At 47.6% G+C, this 17681-nt stretch overlaps 1 protein-coding gene across 2 annotated transcripts in view; it reads left to right on the top strand.

Moving 5' to 3' along the window:
* Positions 1 to 17681, top strand: part of VPS13A (vacuolar protein sorting 13 homolog A) — a 2196319-nt gene that overhangs the window by 1599476 nt on the left and 579162 nt on the right. For both annotated transcript variants that reach the window (XM_078675860.1, XM_078675861.1), the window contains exon 59: positions 11074 to 11182. In XM_078675860.1, the coding sequence (XP_078531986.1) occupies positions 11074 to 11182 (109 nt within the window). The remainder of the gene's footprint in view (positions 1 to 11073; positions 11183 to 17681) is intronic.

Raw genomic sequence — 17681 nt, 5'->3', positions numbered from 1 at the left:
GCCATTGCAGCCGAAGAAAAAAGGAATAATGGATTTGTCAAATCGAATTTATCTCGAGCCCAGAAACAAGCTTTGCTATCCATAAAAAACGATACAAACATCATCATTAAACAAGCCGACAAAGGCGGTTCCATTGTCATCTGGGGAACAACTGAGTATATAGAGGAAGCAACTAGACAACTGGCAGACAAAGAATGCTACCGAAAAATCAACACGGATCCGACTATTGAACTCCAAAATGAGTTATCAAAAATCTTAGATAGAGGCTTAAAAGAGGGATTCCTTGGTAAACATGAATACAATTACCTAGTGAATAAACATCCACGAATACCACTCTTCTATGTACTTCCAAAAGTGCATAAGAATGAGCACACACCACCAGGGCGACCTATTATTTCAGGTTGTGACTCGTTATTTGAACCAGTTTCAAAATTCATCGATTTTTTTCTTGAAACCCTTCACTGTCACAGTCAAATCATTTCTCCAAGACACCACGGATTTCCTCAATAAATTACACCAACTTCCATTCAATGAGAATCATGACCTTTTGGTCAGCATGGACATCGTTTCACTTTACATCCAAATCCCGCAGGAACAAGCATTGGAGGTTCTGGAACTGTTTTTGAATAAAAGGGAGATGCCAACTAAGATACCTACTGAGTTTATACTGGATTTAGCCAAAATGGCTTTGACTAAAAACTATTTCAAGTTCAGGGACGACTTTTATTTTCAAATAAAGGGCGTCGCCATGGGCTGTCCGTTTGCCCCAGAGCTGGCGATTCTGTTTATGAGTCAATATGAGGAGACCTTCATTTACAGCAACAATCCCTTCAATCAATGGATCGGCGGATGGGTCCGGTTCATTGATGATGTCTTCTTTACATGGTCTGGCAACTCAGAACAGCTTGCGGAATTTCACGAGTGGCTAAATAACAGGATGAGAGATATCAAATTTAGCCTTCAAACATCCAAGACTAGACTTTCTTTCCTAGACGTCGAAGTCTATTGGTCTAATGGTCAACTGGTGACTACTTTGTATAAGAAAAAATCTGACCGCAATAAAGCACTGGATTTCTCAAGTAATCACCCAAGGAGTCTAAGACAAAATTTACCTGTGGGACAGTTCCTCCGCATCCGGAGGAACTGTTCCTTCAAAGATGAGTACATGAATCATGCTAACGCATTGAAAGAAAGACTATTGGACCGAGGCTACCCGGCGAAACTATTGAAACAAGCTATAAAACGAGCGTGGTGGACCCCACGGGAAGAACTGCTCAAAAAGAAAGAAAAGAAACAACTAAAACGCACGGTCTGTGTTTCAACTTTTTGCCCATCCTCGAATTTTTTGAAAAAAACTATCCAACAAAATTGGCATCTATTGAAAGATCTTGATGATCAATTGAAAGAAGTTCCACTGTTTGCCTTTAAAAAGGACAAGAGTATCGCGAATCAGATCGTCCGTGCAGCGGTCCCTAAATTAAAAATCCCCACTTTACGGGACTACGTCAATCTTTCCCCAATTACTGGACATCGGAAATGTGGGACATGTTTATGCTGCAATTCGACTATCGAAGGTGATCTGTTCCAACATGAAGGGATATCATGGAAACATGATAAATTTACGAATTGTAAGACGCGAAATCTCGTATACGGAATAATCTGCCCATGCAATAAACTTTACATTGGGAAAACAAACCAGGAAGTGAGGCAAAGGATGACACAACATAAATCCAGGTTAAAAATGAAAATACTTACGGCCCCCTTGGTACAGCATTGGATAGATGAAGCCCATGGAGAAAACGATTTTAAATGGACAGTAATATCAAAGATTGAACCAGACCCAAGAGGTGGTGATGTTGAGGCCAAATTGAGACAACGAGAAGCAATGCTAATTTTAAAATTCAATACAACCGTTCGAGGCCTTAATGAAATGTCTGAATTGTATAATCTGTAAACTCCTACATTTAATTCTTCATGTAGTGGGTCAGAATGAATTATAAGAACTACGGGATAGGTTGGATTCCCACCCAAAACACATATCAACCAATGATCCTCTAGACGGGTCAATATAAGATACGATCTACAATCTCACAGAGGAAGATTCCTGAATACGTTATCACAGATGACACCAAACTGCGTGGCGATACATAAGGAGGCAAATGCGCAAAAACGAGGCTTCATAACAAAACAGAAATGAAAACCCTGTCTTGAACTCCTAGGACGCCAAAACGTGTTCACACAATTCCGCGCTATGAAAGGCGAACGACTACAAACCCCAGAGACACCAGCAAACTGCATTAGGAATCCGGAAGTATTTGATACACGCTAACCCGGAACTAACCGACGGCGTTTACTTTCATGGAAGCAACGCGTTGAGGAGGACACTGAAAGCCTTGAAGGTAATTTTTCAATCTGTTTGCCATGAGAATAAAAGCCACATTAGACGTTACCGCGCTTGAAACAACCCCCCCCCCTTTTGTCCCATCGTCCAAACAGGCGACTTGCGCCCGTTAATGAGCACTTCAATATGCAGAAGCATAAACCGGGCAACGTTCAAATGTCTTGCAAACACAGCTGCAGCCCGAGACATTAATGCAGAAAGTCTTCCATAGTGATATGCCACACACCAAAGCATATCTGCAAGAACCCCCTTTTGATATGGAATTTTTGTTTCAGACAAACTTAAAAAAACGGCAATACGTCGATTTGATGAAGATGGAACCCTGCAATTTAAAGTGGACGAATTAGGGAACGATTCACCGACCCATAAGTAAGTACCCTTTACCCGTCGACCAATCTTGAAAAATATCCTTTCTAGATATAATTTTAGACACAGGTGTATTCTTCTCTTCCAGCCTCAAGGAAGTTAAGACCTACACACACAAAAGAAGCACAGGTAGGAGCTGAGTGCATGCTGTACTGAACGCAAGTCGAGAGTTGCTCATTTAGATGACTGACAAGATATAATTGATTTTATGTCTTACAGATTCAGTTGTATGGTCCTGAAGAGAATCCCTCTACTTACAGGGATTTGAAACGCGTCGACCCTTTTTCTTTTTGTTTGTCTAGACCAATCGAATACAATATATGCTTTGTTGAAAAAGAAATTTCCGATGGTCTTATGCATGAATAAAAAGCAATCAGTTTGTACCTTCATTGAATGTAATAGGTTCACCTGTCAATTGAAAGAGAATCGCTACAGGGCCTATAATTTAAAATCAAAAATAAACCCCTCCCTGCCATCCCCCTCACAATCCAATTGTTGTTGTCTGTCGTCATATTAGTCTTTGAGTGTTATGTGTTAAATGTGTAGAACCTCCTCAGTTCACCTTATGGGATTTTTCTGCCCCATTCTGTTCTCTCTAAAAAAAACTCCCCAAACTAAAGGCCTGTCACTTTCCTCTGTTTTATTCACAATGAATGTATTTTTTGATTGAAGCTATGCTTTTCTATACTGTTGTTTCCATCAAAAACATCTTTAAATATTAAAAAAGAGGAATCAAATAAAAATAAAAATTATTGAACTTTGAAAACCAAACAACCCGACTGAAAGAGTGGTCTGTTGGTATAGGCGATTTGTAGCCCATAACCTTTGAAAATAATGTTCCAGTGATTGCACAGTACTGGCGACTCGCTTTGTTTATTGTTATGTTTTTTGCAAGCTTGCTTGCAGTATCTATGCTCTATTCTTTCATTTCTTTACTTAGTGCCTTAGTACCTGGCACTATTCTGGATGGTGCTGTTCCTCACCATTCGTTTCTTTCCCTTCTGTATAGCTGGGTCTTCGCACACTGTTCCCGTATTCTTACAGTTTTATTTGTGATGGCTCCGCTTTGTGGTGCGGATATGTTCTCCGAAGAAAACTGACGTAGGCGCGCCGAGGTGGGACTTGTGTCCTCGCTGACATCACGAACGCAGACGTCAGGGTGGAGTCACGTGGTTCCGTCCCCCTGGAGCGCAGGGATGCTGTGGCAGAAAAGTTTTCCGGATCCAGTCTCACGCCTGGGGGTAATTCTACGTTCAGGAATCTGCGGCTAGAATTGTCTCTACCAGATACTTTGTTACCGAAGGTAAATAACTCGTACTTCTGCCCACAGTGGTCGACATCCCACAAAGACCTCTTGAGCTTGGCAGAAGTTCAGTTGCCTGGGACAGTGGTTTAAGTGGTTCACTACTTTTGATGGAAACGTGTCTCTGGGCAACCAAGCTGCACTCCAATGACTCTCCAGGACCACAGACTCAAGAGCAACTTTTGAGCGTCACGTCTTAGTCCTTTGGGCTTCACGCCGGTGAGGAGCAGCGATCTGGTGATCTAGACTAGCAACTCACCCCAGCTGGCTACCTCAGCTGTTGTGGCCCTGTGGTGTGAACAGGTGGTTTGTCAACTGTCCCTTGGAGTCTTTTGCTTTGGCTGGGTACAGGCGAAGACTTCTCCACAAGAAGGACAGAACAGGCACTGTCTGTTCGAGGCATGTGGGCTGCTGAATTCATATCTTTGCATAGATCGCCGCCTAGTGTTGGGTCCGGATGATTGCACCTTGTGCCTTTACGACGCCACGTTGGACTGCTGTCGATGGAAAGGAGTCCGTTCAAAAAGTGCCCACATTGCCACGCCAAATTCTCGCAAACTGACAAACATACAGTATGCAACAGGTGTTTATCACCAGACCACAACGAACAAACTTGCTCAGCGTGTGCCCAATTCCGTTTGAAGAAAACCATCCGGAATCGACAGGCCGCTAGGCAAGAGATGCAGCGGCCGGCACCGGAACCGGAGAACATCTTCGATGACGAACACGACCTCCCGGAAGCGGCAGACTCGGATCTAGAAATCTTCACCGTTGAGGACCAGTTGGACTCCGATGACCAGATCACACCGGGGAAAAAAGTGAGTACTCAGCCCCCGACCCCGTTTATTCCACACAAAAAAGGCTCCGGTCGACGCATCGCCTAAAGGCCTTAGCCGAGATCGACAAATTACTTCAGAAGCCCCGCCTTCCGGCTCGGCTCCGAAGCCCAAGACTAAGCCTTTTAATACACCTGGCCCGAGTAACACTCTCCCCAAAAAGGTTGTTGACCGAAAAAGGTTGTCGAACCAAAGGTCAGCAAACCAAAGAAGGTTGTCGACCCAAAAGTCGTCGAACCGAAGAAGGTTCTCGAACAAAAGAAGGTCGGCCAACCCAAGAAAGTTATCGAGCCGAAAGCTCTAGAGCCGAAAAAGAGTTCTAAGCCACAGAAGGTCGTTGATCCAAAGAAGATACTCGACCCGGAGAAAAAGCCCGTCGACACGGAAAAAGCCGTCGACTCGAGCAAAAACATTGAACCGAAAAAGGTCGTCGAGCACAAAAAACAAGACAAACGTATCGAACCAAAGTGTCCGGTCGATCCGAAACAAGTTGTCGATCCAAAGAAGGTCGCCGAACCAAAAAAAGACTGTTAAAGTACTAGAGAATGTCGACAAGGACAAAGTCGTCAAACCGAAAAGGTCTCCGACCCTAAAGCAACAGTCGAACCAGACAGAGCTCCATGACCTAAAGCTCTCGAGCCAAAAAGTCACGGACTAGTCACCAAGGCCACGGACAGTTGAGGAATAACTCTTCCATCCTGATCCAGTGAGTGAGGAACAATCTAAACTGTACATAGACCCTGAAACAGGAAAGGTTACAGTTTACCATCAGAAAAAGTGACCATTGGACACAGACACTCCTTCGCCTGTTCCTCCAAAGAAAAAAGACTTCGGGACATCTCCCTCAAGACCTTTCACTCCTCCTCCTCTCTATCCTAATATGCCTTTTGTGCCCTACTCTCCTACACATTCACAGTATGATGAGGAAGAGAACATGGGAGTAGATCCTCATGGCAATTTTGATGAGCCACAGGATCCTGATGCACAAGATAACCCATGGGATGACCAAAACAATCCATATGATCCACAGCCCATCCCAGACACCTCCACATACCCTACAAAACCGTCGCCTACTGACGACACCATTCTTTTCAACCAATTGCTAGATAGGGCAGCAAAATATCACAATGTGGACATGCACACTGACCCCATAGAAGAGGACTTTTTATTTAACACCTTTCCTAGTACTGAGAAAAATGTCAGGACACTTCCTATGTTAAAAGGGGTACTTAAACATGCGCCAGACATATTCAAAGATCCAGCCAGAGCTCGTGTACTCAATCCCAGAATAGAGAAGAAATATAAGGCGCCCCTTCCGATCCCCACCTATATCAAATCCCAATTGCCTTTAGACTCACTAGTAGTGGCAAACGCCCGAAAGAGAGCCAACTCACAAACAGCAGGAGATGCTCCCCCTACTGACAAGGAGTCTAAGATCTTAGAAGCCTCAGGCAAAAGGGTAGCCTCACAAGCTGCAAATTCATGGAGGATTGCAAACACACAGGCTTTATTAGCACAGTATGAAGGAGCGCATTACGAAGAACTTGAAGGTTTGCTACATTTACCAGAACCTTTTAAAGCTAAAGCTAACGACCTCATTCAGGAAGGCACATTTATAACTAATTCTTCCATTAAATGTGCGCTGGATGCAGCTGATACAGCAGCAAGATCCATTAATACTAGTGTATTACTACGCAGGCATGCGTGGTTACACATCTCTGGTTTTAAGAACGAGGTGCAATCCACAATCCTCAACCAACCAGTTAACCCAGATTTCCTGTTTGGTCCAGCAGTAGACTCAATCTTAGACAAAATGAAAAAAGATACTGAAACTGCTAAATCTATGGGCGCACTTCAATTTCAACAACACAGAGGTTCCTTTCGTCGCTCCTCCTACAGAGTAACACCCAGAGTACCTTTAATAAAGGCTCCAACAGAGGGAGTTATAGGGGAAACAATGACAAGAGTAGGGGACGTGGCGGCATTAACACCAGCGCCTCCACTGCCACCAAACAGTGACTTTATCACTCTCCCTCCGGACCACCCCACACCGGTCGTAGGCAGAATAAAACAATTCCTACCAGTCTGGAATGCCATTACCACCGACAGGTGAGTGAGACAAATTATCCAGTATGGTTACTGCCTGAAACTCACTTCTACTCTACCCAACAAACCACCCAAACATCGTCCTATATCCAATGAACACATCACACTGTTACAACAAGAGGTCGCGTCCATGCTAGCACTGAAAGCTTTTCAGAAGTACTTGTACAACAAGACTGTGTGGATCCGGACGGACAACATGACTGCCATGTATTACATACAGAAGCAGGGAGGGACACACTATCCACAGTTATCTCACCTAGCACAGAGCATATGGAGGTGGGCAATTCAAAAGAGCATCTTTCTCCTAGCAGAACTCCTGCCGGGGAAAGACAATCAAGTAGCAGATCTTTTAAGAAGGCACAGCCAACAGCTACACGAATGGGAGATTCACTCTCAGGTTCTCAAACCATTCTTTCAGCAATGGGGGCATCCAGAGATAGACCTGTTTGCCACAAACGAAAACTCAAAATGCCAGTACTTTGCCGCCAGGTTCCCATATCCGTTGCCACAGGGCAATGCGATATGGATGAACTGGTCAGGCAGATTTGCGTACGCTTTTCTACCAGCCCCACTGATTTCGCTGGTGGCACGCAAACTACGCCAGCAGTCACTCACAATGATCCTGGTTGCTCCCACATGGGCAAGACAACCATGGTACACAGCGTTTCTAGAACTTTCAGTAGTTCCCCACCAAAGACTGCGCCTCTCGCCACATCTTTTAACTCAGAACCATGGATAAATCAGGCACCCAGATCCCAATCAGATGAACCTAGCGATCTGGCTCCTGAAGTCTTAGAGTTTGGGTACCTTAATTTGCCTCCTGATTGCATGAACATTATCAAGGAGGCCAGACGTCCAACTACTAGAGCATGCTATGCAGCTAAATGGAAGAGATTTGTAATTTATTGCAAAAATAACCAATACAACCCATTAGATGCTTCCATCCAAAACATTATCTGTTACCTATTGCATCTTCAAAGATGCAATTTGGCATACTCTTCTATAAGACTACATCTTGCTGCTATTGCAGCTTACCTCCAAAATAGACAACACATGTCTTTGTTTAAAGTACCCCCAATCAAAGCTTTTATGGAAGGCCTTAAAAGGATAATCCCTCCAAAGCACCCACCTTCACCAGTCTGGAACTTAAATATAGTACTTACCAGACTTATGGGACCTCCGTTTGAACCACTACATTCATGTGAATTACAATTTCTAACTTGGAAGGTGGCATTTTTGATTGCCATTACCTCCCTCAGGAGAGTGAGTGAGCTACAGGCATTAACCATTCAAGAACCTTTCATGCAAATACATAACAATATGGTAGTGCTTCGTACTAACCCTAAGTTTATGCCAAAAGTTATATCCACTTTCCATATCAATCAGTCCATAGAATTGACAGTTTTCTTCCAAAACCCGCAGTCAGTGGCTGAGAGAGCCCTACACACACTAGATGTAAAAAGGGCTCTGCTATATTACACTGACAGAACCAAATCATTCAGGAAAACAAAGCAACTATTTGTTGCTTTTGCACCACAACATAAATGGAGTCCTATCTCAAAATCAGGAATAGCCAGATGGATAGTTAAATGAATTCAGATATGCTACCAAAAAGCTAAACGCACTCTAACAGTTCCCCCAAAAGCACACTCAATGCGTAAAATGGGGGCATCCATGGCATTCCTAGGAAACATTCCCCTAGAAGAGATATGTAAGGCAGCTACATGGTCTACCATACACACTTTCACTAAACACTACTGTGTAGATGTGCAATCAAAGCAGCAAGTTGCTGTGGGCCAAGCTGTCCTTAAAACTCTTTTCCAAACTGCTGCAGCTGGTACAGGTGACCACCGCTAGAGGAAATACTGCTATACAGTCTATGCAAAGATATGAATTCAGCAGCCCACATGCCTCGAACGGAATATGCTACTTACCAGTATGCATCTGTTCTTGGCATGTAGGGCTGCTGACATTCATATCGCCCACCCTCCTCCCCGGTGCCTGTCACAGCTGCAGTACTTTTCTACATACATTTACATGGACATCTCTTACTTTTCTATACTCCATCTTTGCCACAATGGCATAAAACAATCTGAGGATGGAGAAGATGCCCATGCGCACTGTAGTCCAGGGGAGGAGTCACCTATCTCGTGATACTTCGAAGACTCTTCCAGGACCACAAGGTGCAATCATCCGGACCCAACACTAGGCAGCGATCTATGCAAAGATATGAATGTCAGCAGCCCTACATGCCAAGAACAGATGCATACTGGTAAGTAGCATATTCCTTTGCTATCAGTGGTTGCAGTCCACCTTGGTGAAGCCTTTCTTTGCTGTGTCCTTGGTGGAGCATGGCAGTCCTTCTTCGGTCCTCTTCTCCAGTCCAGCGAGATCTGAGTTCTGGGTGTCCTTTAAATACCCAGAAAATGCCCTCAGAGTAGGCCACAGTCACTAGCCAATGGACTACTTGATCACCTGCCTTCTGACGACTACTTCCTGAGAAGTGTGGCATCTAGCCATCCCTGAAGTCTCCATTCTGCCCATTGCCAACATGACAGAACCCTTTTAGTGTGCAGCACTCCCTATCCCAACCCAGAGGTTTGGCTACCTAGGTGGTACATGCCCCAGAAAAGTTGAGCTCGCAACTGGCTTCCACTCTCTCTCCCTACTGCCAGCCTATCTGCCTAAACAATAGAGCAGTCCATCTTCTAAGTGTTGCCCATTGACCTTTCAATGGTGTCTTCCCCTTTCTAGGCTAACACCCAGGTGGCTACCTGCCAGGGAGAGATAACACCACTCCCCCATGCAGGCTTTTATTGTGTTCTTTCCGGGATGTAGTTTTCACATCTCCCCAGATGGGCAAAAAGCTGTCCTGGGAACAGACCCTGTGGGGAACCTTAAACAGGTACTTTAGGAGTTAGGCAACAAAGTTGCAATTTTTCAAAAGTTGCGCGCAGCAACAAGTTCCATTAATTCCGATTTGAGTATCAAGTCGAGCTTTTTGTAATGAATTTTTTGATACCTTACAGTACTGACTTTACTAGTCCCAGTCAGAAGTTAGCAGGGCTGAGGTGTCAGCCTGTAACTCTGCACACGTCACTGGGGCTACTAGCCTTCTCCATAGTAAATATGACAAACCTTTGGGGTGATAATAAAAAAGGAGAGATTTCCTTACAGTATTCAACAATGGTTCATACTTCGCTTATGAGTACACGTAAAGGGAAAAGAACTGAGGCCAGTGTACAGGGGTGGCACTTATATGCAGGTCTGCTTCATCACTTCTGAGAAGGTATGGACTAAACATGGAGGCGCGCTGGTGCACTGCATAGAAAAAGGTTTTACGGATCCAGTCTGTTGCCTGGGGAATAGTCTAAGATAAGTTACTAAACTTAAGTAATGTGTTCATTTTGCTCCTGTGATTTTTATCTTTACTATTAGACTTGAGCCATCCTGCATTGTGAGATCTCAAAGTGTGTGTCGGAAAGCAATTACCGCCAAACTGGATCCGGTTTCTTCTGTGCACCTTCTTATTTCTTGATTGTATCAAATGCTTTTATATTTTTCTGTTTTGCTACAGTGGTACAAATCCCTCATGGGAAGTATGGCACATGTAACATAAATAATTGTGATTGAGTTGCCCAATCAGATCTGAGGCCCATGGACGTAAAAGAGATATTGATTACTATTGTCACAGGGTGCTGAGTCTTTTTTCTCTGTGCCGAATTTACAAAGCTTTATCTGTGAATTAGGTCCTGATTCACTCAGCTTGTTTTAGTCAGTCCGGATACTTACAGAAAATGCTTTGTAGATGAGGTTCTGATATTCAGGTGTAATTTACTCCTTACAAGTGCATAAAATACAACTATTCACAGGAAAAGCTTTTTGTGACGCACGTCCTATGCGAAGAGCATGTGAACAGCAAAGTCTTCTTGGCATTTCTGGGGCTAGCACAGTTGTCTGAAAATCACCAACTTTAAATTTGTCAATCCATGAACTGTAATTAAACCTGATAAGAAAGTATACACTTTAAAATATAAGCATGTGATTTTTATTTTGAATAGGTATTTCAAGGTCCTGATACAAGAAATGGATTTTAAAGTAGACCTTGGGTTTCTCTACGCACATGCAGATCTCTTAACTCAAGCAGGAGATGCACCCAAAGACCAAGAGGTCAGATTCACCACGTCTGTATTACACAGTCATTCTATGCATGTATCTAAACAACTCTACAATAACATCTGTTGTGTATGTTTGCTACATATATAGCTAATGTGTGCTGTATGCTCGAACCTAAGTGTAACAAAAGGTAAGTCAGATAATATTCTTTCTCCAGTATTGTATCTTTCATAGATTCACATGCTTGAATCTCTCCCGTCGTCATGGTGGAAGTCCCAAGGTAACCGAAATATAAGCAGTATCTGATAGAGACTACTAGCTGCAGATTCCTTAACGTAGAATTATCCCCAGGCGTGAGACTGGACCCGGAAAATGTTTTGCGCAGCATCACTGCGCGCCGGGAGGACGACTTCACGCGGCTCCGCCCAGACGTCGTACATGATGTCAGCAAGTTTATGTAAGTCCCACCCCAGCACGGCTATGTCAGTTTTTTCCTTTTCCACGTGTAAGGCGGATCCGGTTTGTGCTGCGGCCCTGTTTGTGCCTTTTTCCTTCACTTTTGCGTGTACTGTGGGAGCAGTGTGCAAATGCCTTCGGGCTTTAAGACTTGTTAGTCTTGTGGGCGCTTGATGTCGGCGACGGATCCTCACCTCATTTGCATGTGGTGCTTGGGGGATGATCACGGCTCTACTGACTGCGAGGCGTGCCAAAGGTTGAAGCCGAAGTCGCGGCGGGAACGCCGGATGAAACTTCTCTCGGGTCGCATGTCCAGATCGGCTTCGTCTTCTCGATCGACTTCTGCAGAAGGTTTTCTGAGCGGCCCTCATCGCCATCGCCCTCATCCCTCTCCTGTGCCACAAGATTGTCGCTCCCCTGTCGGTAAGTGTCGCAGTTTGTCCCCGAGGGCTGGTTTCCGGCCTGTTGGGTGCGTGGGCTCTCTGCGTGTGATGCGGCCCACGTATTATCCCCCTATCCACCGTTCCCCGGTGAGGGGATGTCGAGAGCCCAGATGGAGACCTATGCGGCAGCTTTGCAGGCCTCGCTGGCTTCTTCCACTCCTCCTTCAGCTCCTGGGACATCGACGGATACCTTGCTCTGTGCGGGGCTTTCCACGGCGTCGCCGGCGGCTTCGGCCCCGGCGTGACTGGTTCGGATCCAGGTTCGGAGGATGTGGTGCCGTTGGGGTGCGGCCCTTCGGGGGTCCCTCATTCGGACCAGGGCACCTCTGCTTTGCCGCAAACTCCTGCAGGAGTTCCTGTGGTGTCGTGGAAGGTTGCCGGGGCTCGGGTCATATCCCCGAGCCCCACTCGGCCATTTCGACAGGTGGCTATTCTATCTGAGGCCGAGGTGACGCCGCTACAGGGATCGTCAGACCCCTCTCCTCCCGTCATGGGTCGAGGCTGGAGGGGTTCCTCTTGTCCCTCTCCAGGCCCTTCTCGTCCATCCACGCAGGCGGCTGCCTCATCGGAGGTCGAGTTGGCCTTGGCGGCTCCACAGGGATCGGCGGGTCCCTCTCGTCCCCTCATGGGTTGGGGCTGGCGGGGGACTCTTTGTCACTCCCCGGGTCTCTCTCGTCCCTAAACGCAGGCGGATGCCTCGCCGGAGGTCGAGTTGGCCTTGGCTCCGCCATGGGGGTCGGCGGACCCCTCTCACCCTTACATGGATCAACGCTCGCGGGGGACTTCTTGTCGCTCTCCAGGTGCTTCTCGTTCCTCCATGCAGGCGGCTGCCTCGTCCGAGGTCAAGTCGGCGCCGTTCCAGCACCGTCCCTTGGCCACCTCGGCTCCAGCCCGGCCCCGGTCCCCTGCGCCGTGTGGCGTGGTGGAGACCTGTCCGACATCTCCTGTGGTGCTGGACGATGATGCCCTGCTCCAGGTTGCGAACTCTATAGCACGGGACAGGCGTCAGGTCGTGGATTCGCCCTCGGACGCCCCCTCTTCCCCGGAGGTTGGGCACCTGCTGGTGTCGCCCTTGCCAGAGATGGGCCGCCGTGTCGTGGCTTTTTCCCCGACGTCATCTAAAGACGGCTCCTTGCCACAGTTTTCGCCAGAGGAACCACAGATCCCCCACTCTCCGGCGCCTCTTTCTCCTTTCCGGCCTGGCCCTTCCCTGCTCCGCTTGGTTTAGGGGATGGCCGCCTTAGTTTGCAGCCATCGCCCACGGAGGAGCTGCTTTTTCCGCCGCAGGGCCCTACGGAGGCAGGTGCGGCCTTCGATCGCACTGTTTCCACGGCTGTGCGAATTTTGCGCATTGGGGATCCGGCTGCCCATTTCCCCGCGTATCATCTTTTGGAGGTCCTTCACCAGGGCTCTGGTGGGAGGGCGCTGCCGCTCCCCTTTTAAGGTTCGCACCACGGGGGATCCGGTGCCCCAACACCTTCTGCACCGGCACCTTCCAGCCCCATGTGACCCGGTGTGTCTTTCCCTCCACCCCTTTGCCAGTGGGCCCCTTTTGCGGATCCACCTTTCCTTCCCTGCTGTCGCTGTTGGCTCCACCTTGACGGGTGGCCTGCTGGCTGGACTCTTGGGGCCGCAATATGTTTGTCTCAACCAGTGCAGCTCTGCGGGCCCTTAACACTTTGTCTGTTGGCCAGGGCTACATCTTGCTTGTGGGACTCGGCGGAGTCCCTTGGATCTGCAGCTTCTCTGGAGGATGCTGGTGTTGATTTGCGGCACCATGCATTAGGTAGCCCGGAGCTGGCGGTGTTTTTTCTTTGTTCCGCTCTGGACATCTCAGAGGTGCTTGGTCGTGCCATGGCTGCTTCGGTTGCCCTTCAGCGCCATGCTTGGCTTTGGGACAGTGTGTTCCCGAAAATGTGTGGGAACGGCTGGTGGATCTTCCTTTTGATGGCACCCTTTTGTTACACGCCCCGGTTCATGGCGGGGCTTTGGCCTCCTCCTACTCCTCCTCAGTGACTTGTGGGTTGGTCTGGTTTTTGTGAGCTGTTCTTTCGTTGGGGCGGGTAGCCCCAGTTGTGTGATCTGTGTGCTTAATGTGCCTGAGAGTCCTCTTTATTGGGACTGTGGCCCTGTTGGCTGCTGGCCGGCCCTTCTTGCTGTGTGTTTTGTTGTAGGTTATTCACGCCAGGTTGGCCCTGAGACTAGGCCTCCTGTTCTTCTCTTGCCTGCTTGACAAGCATTCTGCGGGGGTTTTTACCCGCGGCTCTTTCTGTTGTCCTCTGCTGCGGAAGTTTCTTCCTAAAAGGGTTCCCATGTCTTGGGACTTAACATACCCTATGTGGGGTAGTGTTAGCTGTTATATAGCTTGTTCTATGCTGGGAGTTGTGGTCGCCTTTGGGCCTCTGCTCTCCATGGCGTTTATGTATGTTGCAGGTGCAATTCCCTTTTTTGCTGGATTTGAATGCCTTGGTGGTGCCACAGATAGTTTTTTCTCCGAGGTTGCTGCGCTGTTCGCCTGGTCTGCCTGCGGTCTGCGGCCTGGTGTTGTGGCTCTGGTTCGCCTTCTCTTCGGGTCATGTGTGCGGGCCCTCTCTGAGGTGTGTCCGGGCCCTTCTTCACCTTCGTGTTCTCTGTCCTGGTTGCTGTGATGGCTTTTGTGTTCCTCACTCTTTTGGGAGCAGCCTGCCCGGATTTCCTGGGTGCCCCCGAGCTACTCTTTCTGCTTCTCACTGCTTGTTGCGGTCAGCGCCGTTCTGGTCTCTTGACTTCTATCTGTGGTGGGGCCGGCTGCCCTCTTCGTGGGGTGTGTCCCCGACAGGAGGACTTGCCTTCTCTTCTTTCCCTCGCCTCCTTGGAGCCTCTAGGTTGCTCCTCTTCCTCTTCCTCGTTTTGGCCTTGGATGGAGGTTCTGTTGCCTTGTAGGGACGTGGGGTGCTTCGGCCTTCACTTGCCTTGCCCTTATTTCCTCTGTTCAGTGTGAACGGGCTCCTCTTCGTTCTTCTTCCCACGCTCCCCTTGGAGTCGGTGGTGTTCTGCTTGTAGGGGTTCTCCTTGCCTGGGGGCATGGGGATCCTCGCCCTGTTTGTTGGACTAGTCCCCAGTGGGACCTTCTGTTATGCCCAGGCAGGTGGGTTCCTCTCGCAGACCCTCCTTCCCGTGGGTATGGCTAGGGTATCTATTCTACGTTAAGGAATCTGCGGCTAGTATTCTCTATCAGATGTACGAGTTATTTACCTTCGGTATTGATGTATCTGGTAGAGACGATTCTAGCCGCAGATTTCTTCACGGCCCGCCCTTCCTCCCCATTCTGCGAGGGCCTTTGGCTTGGTCTTCTGCACTCGCCTCCCGGGGATAGTGGCTATGTCTTCTGTGGGTGTATCCCCTCGCTCTCTTGGCAGGCTGATTCATCTTCTTTCTTGTTCCTTTCCTCCTCTTTGGCACATTAGAGGATGAGTTTTGGGGTACTTCTTTACCCCTCTACTCTGGTTGTCCCGTGATTGGGGCTGGTCTTCACCCTTTCCCTCCCTCCTTCTCCCCTTTTTATTGCTGAGGTTATGGCCCATCTATTATTCTCTGGGTTGGGGCTCTCTAGCCGTGCCTGTGATCCTTGTCTATTTGGGGGGTTGCTTTAGAGGCTATCATTCCTGGTTGTCTTGCAACTAGTTCCCCTTCATTGTTCTTGGATGGGGTTGTAGTCCTGCTACATGTTGTCATGACATTTTGCATGTGGTCCTTTTTTCCAGGGGGAGGGGCTGTCTACATACTGGCAGGGTGACTGCTCTGTTCTTCCCTATCTCCCTGTCTTTGGGTGTTGCAGTATTGTCACTGCTCCTTATGATGTTGTTCGTCCAGGCCCTTTTTTCTACCTTTTCTGCTCTTTTGCACACTGTTCCCATACTCCCACAGTTTTGTCTGATGGCTCCGCATTGTGGCGCAGAAAAGTTCTCTGAAGAAAACTGACGTAGGCGCGTCCGTGTGGGACTTATGTGACTTCGCTGATGTCACGTACGCGGACGACGCCTGGGCGGAGCGCGTGATGTCGTCCCCCCGGCGCACAGGGATGAGGGGCAAAAAAAATTCCGGGTCCAGTCTCACGTCTGGGGATAATTCTACGTTAAGAAATCTGCGGCTAGAATAGTCTCTACCAGATACATCGTTACCGAAGGTAAGTAACTCGTACTTTAAAGTATTAGCACTAAACCCCCATTGAAAACAATATACATTGGTAGCCAATTCACATTGTTTTAAAACATCTAAACTTCAACCAATCAGTTCAGAGACCCTGAAGCACTCATCCTCTGCAGGGCCACGATACCCAGATTTCTTACCGCACGTCCTCTGTTACGGAGTCTTACTGAGCTCTGCTCAATCAGTGTTTCAGATCTCAACTTTTGACCTGATAGTTATCCAGTTGATCCTCAAACCTCCAGGCAATATCTGAGGTACAGTTTGGTGGTGTGAGTTCCTATTTGGATCATGTCTTAGGATTCCAAAAAGGTGCTTTTCAGGCCTTGCAAGTCCTGTGGGACATCAAGACTCTTCCCTGAAGACCCCCACAAGGAATGTTTGTACTGCCTTTACCCAAAGCTCAACCCTAAGGAGTGCAAGTACTGTTATACTTTCTCAGCTAAGACCCTCAAAGATCGTGAGGCCAGACTGCTTCTTTAGCTACAGAAAAAGTAAGCTCAGTCTAAGTCTATGTGTGAGGAGACGGGACTTGCCTCCTCAAAGAAACAAAAAATGAGTACTCCTCCTCATCTGACAGACTCAAAAAGGGTTAAATCCCACAGTTGGGAGAGCAGTCAGACCCTCCAGGATTTCGCGGCTTGCCGCGAATTCGGCACTAATGTAAAAATGCCGCGATTGTTACAAAAGTGCCCGCGAAATCGGCACTTGTGTAAAAATTCGGCTATTTTTACAAAAGTGCCCGTGAAATGGAAGGCGTGCAGGGAAAAGGTTGTATCTGTATGGGAGGTGATTGTGGGGAGTGCGAGGAAGGTCTTACTCCGACCAGGTAGCGGAAGTGTGTGTAGCGTGAAAAAAGCAAAGTGGTCACCAGGGACTGTAACAGCTGTGTTGCACCACCATCTTGGGGAGGGCCGGGGCGCATGGCAGTAGGTTTAATTGATCAGAATATTATTATGAGCACAAGTAAGAGGGTGGCCAGGAGCTGTGGTACACGGGATCCTCAGAGTCAGGATTGAAGTGTTTGCAATAAAAGTATTACAAACATTCAGTCAGGGGTGTTTTGGGATAATGGCCTCGCTAATCCACAATAGTTGATGGGCGTGATCTTGACATGGTTATGGCCGTTCAAATGTGGCAACTTGTCAGGTGTACAGAAAACACAGCCGTAATTGGCGGGGGAGGGCAGATGCCCGAGTCTGGCAGTGAGTATGATAAAAATAGTGAGGTTGATAAAAACAGTGACGAATATCCTCGTAATCCCCTTCATCAAGATATGGTTGACAGAGGGAAGGCAAAACAAGGGATGGGGTTGGAGGGGTTTTGAAGTTCATAGTAGAGAGTCCTACTTAATCGGGTATTTATGTAGGCTCCATCTCCGGGGATAGAAGAGGTAACAGTATCTACGAGGACAAACTCACCCTATGAGTGTGGAGAAAAGCCCTGGTTGGTGTGGTTCACGGGCTACG

The sequence above is a fragment of the Lissotriton helveticus genome, chromosome 2_1 (genome assembly GCF_964261635.1).
Source record: "Lissotriton helveticus chromosome 2_1, aLisHel1.1, whole genome shotgun sequence".
In the NCBI taxonomy this organism is placed as follows: domain Eukaryota; kingdom Metazoa; phylum Chordata; class Amphibia; order Caudata; family Salamandridae; genus Lissotriton; species Lissotriton helveticus.
The sequence above is the reverse complement of the archived record's forward strand: the minus strand, read 5'-3'. Positions and strand labels throughout refer to the sequence as shown.